General features: G+C 43.2%; 1 protein-coding gene across 1 annotated transcript in view; it reads right to left on the reverse strand.

The window, feature by feature from the left end:
• Positions 1-7: 7 nt before the first annotated feature.
• The window catches only part of LOC143115071 (semaphorin-3F-like), a 31358-nt gene continuing 22869 nt past the window's right edge, over positions 8-8496 (reverse strand). The window contains exons 6-18 of the mRNA XM_076276935.1: positions 8494-8496; positions 8216-8335; positions 7813-7958; positions 7385-7499; positions 6712-6781; positions 6199-6343; positions 5711-5933; positions 5167-5255; positions 4739-4780; positions 3965-4122; positions 3549-3616; positions 2651-2778; positions 8-2376 (exon numbers count right to left, since the gene is read on the reverse strand). The exon at positions 8494-8496 is cut by the window's right edge and continues 91 nt beyond it. Of these exons, the coding sequence (XP_076133050.1) occupies positions 1936-2376; positions 2651-2778; positions 3549-3616; positions 3965-4122; positions 4739-4780; positions 5167-5255; positions 5711-5933; positions 6199-6343; positions 6712-6781; positions 7385-7499; positions 7813-7958; positions 8216-8335; positions 8494-8496 (1748 nt within the window). The 3' untranslated portion in view covers positions 8-1935. The remainder of the gene's footprint in view (positions 2377-2650; positions 2779-3548; positions 3617-3964; positions 4123-4738; positions 4781-5166; positions 5256-5710; positions 5934-6198; positions 6344-6711; positions 6782-7384; positions 7500-7812; positions 7959-8215; positions 8336-8493) is intronic.

An 8496-nucleotide genomic window follows, 5' to 3' on the forward strand; every position in this document is an offset into this window, starting at 1 on the left:
ACCAACAAACATTTAATTCCTTTATTTTATTTAGTTACAATGATAATTTCAATATAAAACAAGAGGGACACATTTCAGCACAACTAAAGATCTGGATGCAGTTAACGCAAAAATATAAAACAGATCACCAACAACCTTTGTGCAATTTTCACAACATCTCCAGTGTAACACCTGTTGTCTTTAGTGAGCTTACTTCTGTATACCACTATTATATATTATAAGTCTTTACAGAGTGGCTGTCATCCACATTCGTGAAAAATGTCAGTCAGCATCTAAACCACTGTTCATTAAAGAGCTTTATGTAACATTTGAGCATCGGCAGAGTATCAACCTCAACCAACATGAACGCAGATGTCTGTGCCCTATACTTTCTATACAGCTAGTGTATGGTCAATTATGTGACTGGCACTGGTAATAAATATCATTAAGAGTTTAACTTTACCTCATGCAAAAGACAATGCCCCTCACCACTACGCAGCACACAAACAATATGCAGCACATACAATATCTCACAGGAAGAAAGTATGTACAATCTCATAATAAATACCCACCATACTGAGTGGCATACAGGAATCAGAGGGGTGATGAACATAATGAACATAATGAACACGGTTCAATGTTAATATGTGCAGAAATACATTTTTACCACATTTCTTTACACAGATATGTTATTGTTAAAGTGGTAAATAGTAATGTACAGTATGAATTGTCAGATAGTACTATAAGCTTGCCTGGCCAACACTGGTTTGTTCCTCAAGTATGCTTCCTCTTAAAACTGAATTGTATGATAGCCGGACAGTTCCTCAAAATACTAATCACACAAATACATAATAATAATAATCTGTTTTAGCCTATTTAGTCACATTTTAGATGGGAGTATCCTCTTACATATCCTATATATCTTGCGTTTGATGATATTAATGGGGATTAAATGGTATTTGGGGAAACATGGTAATTAAACACAGTTAAAAAATAAGGTGCAATAATTCCAGTAATGTGTTTTCTCAGTGATACCCACTGGTAGAGAGAAATAAAATTCTAGTTTTTCCATCAGTGTGAACCTCAGACCTGTCTGGCAACCTCGAGCATGAGCACTACATGTCTGTTGCATCTCGCTCTCTGTCTGCTCTGCCACACTGGGCGAAAGTTTGTGACTTTCTCTTATCGGGATTGAATACTGCAGAATAATTTGCAAACACTGAGAAGCTCCGCCACCCATATAACTCCAACGACAGAACATATTTGTGAGCATTGGTGAGTCTATTGAAGCAGGTAGGATTTCCACAATCTGTTTTCTTCAGCCAATTGCAGTTTTACAGTGAGGTTTCTTTAATTAAGACTAAGTACATGTAGCAGTTTACATTAACCACTGTAACCGATATTACCTATTGTCTGTTAATGCTGACATTAATGGTTTCTTGATGCCAACTCATGTAGCATTTAATATTGCATATACTGTAGATTCAACAGTTCATGTGGACTTGGATATGTTATCTATGGTATTAAACAATGTTAACTAGTGAAACCTCAGTGTAAAATCTTACCAATGAGTCTCCACAGCATTGGCAGAGCAGTTTCCCACACTGATGTGGCATGACTGTCCAACACCTTCAAACGCTGTCTGTCTGTGTGGGACACTTGTGACACAGTTTATCCAGTTCACCTAAGCAACAGTCTCCTTAGCAGATAGGCAAGAACAACAGTCATTCATACACAGTCCAGAGAAGAGGGAGGGAGAAAAGAATGACTGGTGGACAGACAAATGGAGAGAATGTTCAGCGGGATGAAAGGGAGGTTTTCGACTCCACAACCCAGCAGCCTTAGACGGGACTCGAGAATGAACAACTGAACATATGGGGTGTAAAAAAGTGAGCGAGTGATGAGACAGCCCTCTCCCTCCTCCTCCTGCTCCTCTTCCTTCCTTCCTCTTCCTCCTCATCCTCCACTGGACGCCTGGTTCTCTGTGTGTCTGCGGCTCTTCAGCTTATTCTTCTGCTGCTGGGCTCCCAGCTGCTCCCAGTAAGACTGGCAGTACTGGTGGATGAGCCTGACCTCCGGCTGTGAGGGCAGGGGGTCGCTGGGCCACGGCTGGGCTGCGGCAGGCTGCCCCTGGGAAGAAGGGTCCCTGTCTCTGTCCTGGTGCCCGTGTTGTTGTCGCACCTTGTGCTCGTCGTTGACGTTGCCCTCCTCATCGTCGTCGGGTGAGGTGAGTGCCACGGCGATCTGCCGGTCGAGGATGCGCAGGGAGACGCGGGCGATGGTGTGCTTGAAGTTGTTCTCGGTGGCCAGGCAGTGGTAGAGCCCGGCGTCGGCCTGCGACAGAGACTTCAGCAGAATGCCGTGCGGAGTCTTCAGCACCTCACGGTCTCGGCTCAACTGCAACAATGAGCAAGGGAAGGAGGAAGTGGTGGAGGAGGAGAAGGAGGAGGGGGTGGAGGTGAATTACAGGTAAGACAGATTTAAAACATATCCGATGCAATGTAATTCTAGACACAGTACACACAGTACATACAATAACATACACATAAAATAGAAATACAAATATTTTAGGACCAGTGATTTTTGTATAAGGATGCTAGTGATTAATTGCCAATAAGCTGGTTTATCAATAATCTAAAGAGCAGAATGTGTGAGCTGTCCTGCTGCTTACCGCTTTCCTCTTGCCGTCGGTCTGAAAGAGCCATTTGATGGAGGCCTGAGGGGAGCGGGGCTGGCACTCCAGGAAGGTGCTGCTGCCCTCCACTCCAAACTGCACAATCTCCTTCAGACGTTTCTCCACTGATAACACAGCCACATAACACAAGATACAGTCAACACTGCACGCACAGCCACAAAACACTAGATACAGTCGACCCTGAACGAACAGCCACAAAACACAAGATACAGTCGACACTGCACGAACAGCCACAAAACAGAAGATACAGTCGACACGAACAGCCACAAAACACAAGATACAGTCGACACTGCACGAACAGCCACAAAACACAAGATACGGTCGACACTGCACGAACAGCCACAAAACACTAGATACAGTCGACATGCACAGCCACAAAACACAAGATACAGTCGACACGAACAGCCACAAAACACTAGATACAGTCGACACTGAACGCACAGCCACATAACACAAGATACAGTCGACACTGAATGCACAGCCAGACAACACACAGTCAGCCTTTTTGAGTTGATAGATACCAAAACAGGAAGAGAAACGCAGGATTTTCTTTTATTTACTCTATGTTCAGAGCGTCATTGAGAGAACTTGTTGAAATGGTCAAACTGGTAGAACCTATATGAACTCATATATGGATGATAACGACAACTGTAAAATACGATGTCTTAAAATACTCAAGGGGTGACATGTGGTGAAGCGATGTTGCCTATTCAAAGTGACTCTTCAAATGAAAGAGAAGTGAGATTTAAAGATGATAAATTTAGGAATGAAAGTGAGATTATTGAGAGAAATGAGAAAGTAAACGGAAAGACAGAAATAGACTCTATTGCTTTGCACCTTTGAAAGACAGAAATAGACTGAGGCGGTTTCTCACCTTTAGCGTTGAATCCTCGGCACTGACGCAGAGGATCACCATGCCTGATGTCCTGCCTTCTACTCCGCCTGCAGGACAGAGAGAGAAGTCCTATCATGTATTGGTTCTACCTAAAACTTAAAATTGGTAATTTCCCTACTTAGCTCAACTACATGGCTAGTATTGCAGGAAGTCGACAGACTCTCCAGATATAAAATATCAAAAACAATTGTTTTGAACTTTTGAACTGTATTTAAAAAAAATGTTATGGCTAAAGTGAGTATTTCGTACATTATCATTATTACATCTGACTCTTATCATAAAATAGTTATTAAACCAGATCTGATTTTGTATTTTCAGTATTTATTTTGCTTAAGACCCATAGAATGTAACATATTTTTATTCTGTAAAAGTATTGCCCTTTGACCTTTGCTGACCTTTTGGTGGCCTGCGTGAAGGGGGTGCAGTTCTCGCCGTCCCAGGCGCAGTAGGGGTCGCGTGCCAGACAGCAGTCCGAGCACGCCTTCCCATAAACCCCACAGCGGTGCAAAGAAACCTGGGTAAGACCAGCGTCCGATGACACGTACAACTGTTGCTGTATGACAGAGACAGGAAAGGTCATTACTCCATGTTATTATAATATAGTAAGTATAGTATATATACTCTTTTGATCCCGTGAGGGAAATTTGCTCTCTGCATTTATCCCAATCCGTGAATTAGTGAAACACACTCAGCACACAGTGAACACACAGTGAGGTGAAGCACACACTAATCCCGGCGCAGTGAGCTGCCTGCAACAACAGCGGCGCTCGGGGAGCAGTGAAGGGTTAGGTGCCTTGCTCAAGGGCACTTCAGCCGTGCCTACTGGTCGGGGCCCTCCGGTTACAAGTCCGAAGTGCTAACCAGTAGGCCACGGCTGCCCCTAATAATATATTATTATCAATAGTATATTACTCTTATTTATATTATTGTCATTACTATTTTGCTTAACGCAGGCTTACCAACTGTTCATTTTAACAATTGTAATGTTTATAATGTTCATGTTCATTGTAATGTTCATACTCTGTAAGTCGCTTCGGACAAAAGTGTCTGATAAAAGCAATAACCATGTGGGTATGACACACGATGAGTGTGTTAACATTACTTTGCCACCTAATATCATGTCATAATATCAAGTGCATTACTACACTCAAGTACATTACTACACTTACCCTTTTGGCTGAGATCTTCATGGTTTTGACCGGAGCAGGTGTCTGTGAAGGCACATAGTAATGGCAGCTACTGCATCAATTGTGGCATTTTTGCTTTTGTTTTCAGGAATGAATATGTATTATGTTAATTATACACTTCTATGAACCCTGTATCCATATAGCAAATTCAGCAAGGGTTATAAAGCATTCATAAAGCTTCATAATGTCTGGCACTAATCTAGTTATTGTATAAGTTTATAATATGCTTTATAATGCATTATGATACTTCAGACTGTAAGGTCTTATGTTACAACACTGCAATGCTTTATGAGTACAGTCATGACACATTTTGAATGGTCATATAGACATTATGTCAATAACTATGAAGCATTATGAATACCTTACAGCAATTTATGAATGTGTTATATAATGGCTGATGGAAATGTTACCCTGAAGACTTCCACTTCCTCCAGAGTGAGCTCTTCCATGGTGCTGGGATCTTTGGGCAGCACGATGACCTTCTGCACTGTCCCTTGGTCTGCACACAGGGCAAGGAGACAAATTTATCACTTACAATGGTGGTGGTTGAAGTGATGACCCCCACTTTACTATAATGCACTTTGGGTACCTAGACCTAGACTAATGTAATGTAATGTGTTGTTGTTAAACTGGAGATGGGTGCAAAGGAGGGAAGAATGCTTGTCCAAGATGGATTCTGTACTGCAGAGGTACTCATGAGGTTTGACAGCAAAGCTCTAGTGTTATGTGTTATAGGTATTTTATGGCTTGGTGAAGACAGTAGACTTTCTAACTGCTGTTAAGCTTCAACACACTGATCAATTGCTTTCATATTGCGCTCTTTTAATTGTGTTCCTTTTTAACATACACACACTCACTCACACACACACACACACACACTCACACACACACAGTCACACAAACACACAGACTCGCACACACACACACACACACAAACACAAACAAGCTGCTCACCTGTTCCCAGGAACAGCACCTCATATCTGCCATCCACTGCGTCCACCTGGTCCACAGCGATGGTGGTGAAGCGGTAGTCCACTCCGGTTCTGACCACCAGGGGGCGCTTGTGGATGGGGTACACTGGGTGGTACATGAGGGGGTGGCTGCGGATGAAGTTCACCGCCTCGTCTGAGAACTCCTTAGTAGAGCGCAGGCCGGGAGTGAAGGTTCCCCCAGGACACTGGAGAGAGAGAGAGAATGAAAGAGAGAGAGAGAAAGAGAAAGAGACAGAGAGAGGGAGAAAAAGAAAGAAGAAAGTGAGAAGTTAACAATGCACAGCAGTGGGTTTTCACTCTTTCTAAGTGAAGGAGACCACAGAGAGAATGAACAGGGGTCTGAAAATAGCGTGCGAGTGTTGAACATAAAAAGTGAGCACCTTATTAACTATTAAAACCACTGCTCCAGGCGCCTAAACAACAGGGGGCCAGGGGGGGGGGGGTACTCACTGTGCCAGGCCGGGGGTAAGGGATCTTGCCCGTGTAGGCTGTCCACTGGTAGTTGTGGCCGTGCTTGTGGGCGAAGGGTCCATTAAAGACGTTTCGGATATCAGACATGGAGTAGACACAGACAGCTGAGCCTTTGAACACAGAGCTGAGAGAAGAGAGGAAGAGAGGGAGGAGAGAAGATGAGAGGAGAGGAGAGACAAGGAGAAGAGGGATGAGGAGAGGAGAAATGAGGGATGACAAGAGGGCAGGAGAGGAGAAGAGAGGGAGGAAAGAAGATGAGAGGAGAGGAGTGGAGAAGAAAGGAATGTTACTTTCTATCACTCTCTTTCGCACGCCTACACTCTTTTAATACTGTATTATTAATATAACATGAAAGTGCCCACAGACTTTCTCAGTGGATAAAGGGCTTAGTCAACTACAGTAACAGATGCTACAAGAACAGCGAGAAAGAACAGAGGATGAGTGAAGAAGGAGAAGAAGAAGAAAGAAAGAGGAAGTGTTTTTTGCCCCTACCCTGCGGTGGAGAAGACGGCATACACCACTGGGTTTCGCTCGTCCTGAGTGGGCTGGATAAAAACGTCCCCTGAGAGGAGGACACAGCATTTACATTTACACATTTTGGGTCTTTAAGACACATCACACTGGCATACATACACACACACACACACACACACACACACACATTACACATCACACTAACACACACACACACACACACACACACACACACCACACTCACAAACACACACACATACACACACACATAGTGAGGGAAGTGAAACAAAGGGGTTTACAGAGCATAAATGCAGTCTTTTGTACTTTTGAGCACACCAACACTGGCAGTGGCACCCTACATATCTTTCAAAAGCCAAAATAAAAGAGTATCCCTAATGTATTCTCAAAACTTTAAATTACAAAATGACGTATTGTTAATACATAGTCCAATATACATCTTACTGTAATGTATCATCTTAGTATCTTTGAAACATTTCATAGGAATACTTCATTCTCAATTCATCACCCATCGGACATCCTTCTGCTTCACTAGGTGGGTTTACAGGGACAGGTTTTTTGTCATCCCTATTCCAAATGAAAACTTTGTGTTGTCTGTTTACATGGGATACAAGCTATTGTGATCAGGTGCTTGAGAAGCTACAGAAGCTAATTGGAATAAAAGTAGACTCACTCAGCTCATCGAAGTAGGTCTCCACCTCATCCTCCCCTATGACTGAGCACACCAGCCGAGCCTTTAGGAAAGTGGTCCACTTGTTCACCAGAGACTTCTGCCCACCCTCGTCATTCTGGTGGTACATAACAATATTCACATATGTACATACTGTATCTATACTGTATACTCACTCTTACACACTGGTTTACACAAACTGCATCAGCTTACAAAATATGCACACACACACACACACACACACACACACACACACACACACACACACACACACACACACACACACACACACACACACACACACACACACACACACACACACACACACACACACACACTCTGGATAAACAAATTTGCTGTCTATTTAACACCATAATCATCTGTGAATGCACGGCTATAACGTTTGAAGGCAGGTAGTGACTGTCACTTACAAGACATATTCGTCCGACCCGGGCCAAGACACTTGGGCTGGCCCCACCCCCAGAATCCAAAGTCTTCTCTCGGAAGAAAAAGTAAAGCTTATCATCATTCCGCTCTGCACTGTCTGGAATCATGTGGATCTGAGTGAAAACAGGTTCTGAAAGGAGAGACAGAGAGAGAGAGAGAGAGAGAGAGAGAGAGAGAGAGAGAGAGAGAGAGAGAGAGAATCCAAGGTGGTTTAAAGAGAGACAAGGTGATCCAAAAAGTAATTGGAGAGGGGTATGCTTGCACACACTGTCAAAACATGTCTGAAAAGCAACCGCCGCTTTCAGTAGAAATAATAATAATAATCCATTACACTGTCAACTTGTCAACTCAATTTGTACTTTACATAACATGAGATTTGAGACGCACCATTCAGCCATCTGGAATCGTATTGTTCTGTTCGGATCGCTGGTCTACTCCCCATGGTTCTAAAGATGGCTGGGTCTGTTCCCATGAAGTCCACATGTACTCCTGCATACAGGTTACCATCTACAGAGAGAGAGAGAGAGAGAGAGAGAGAGAGAGAGAGAGAGAAAGAAAAATAAGTAGAGTAATCAATACTGATGATCAATGATGAATACAGACAGCAAATCTCAAACATGGTGAATGTTGTGTTGTCTTGAGTGACGGAGGAGGAAGAGCCTTACTGA

Source organism: Alosa pseudoharengus, unplaced genomic scaffold (assembly GCF_046254945.1).
Source record: "Alosa pseudoharengus isolate Yale_2024_CS ecotype anadromous, Long Island Sound unplaced genomic scaffold, YU_APseudo_1.1 YU_APseudo_1.1_scf_9, whole genome shotgun sequence".
NCBI lineage: Eukaryota > Metazoa > Chordata > Actinopteri > Clupeiformes > Clupeidae > Alosa > Alosa pseudoharengus.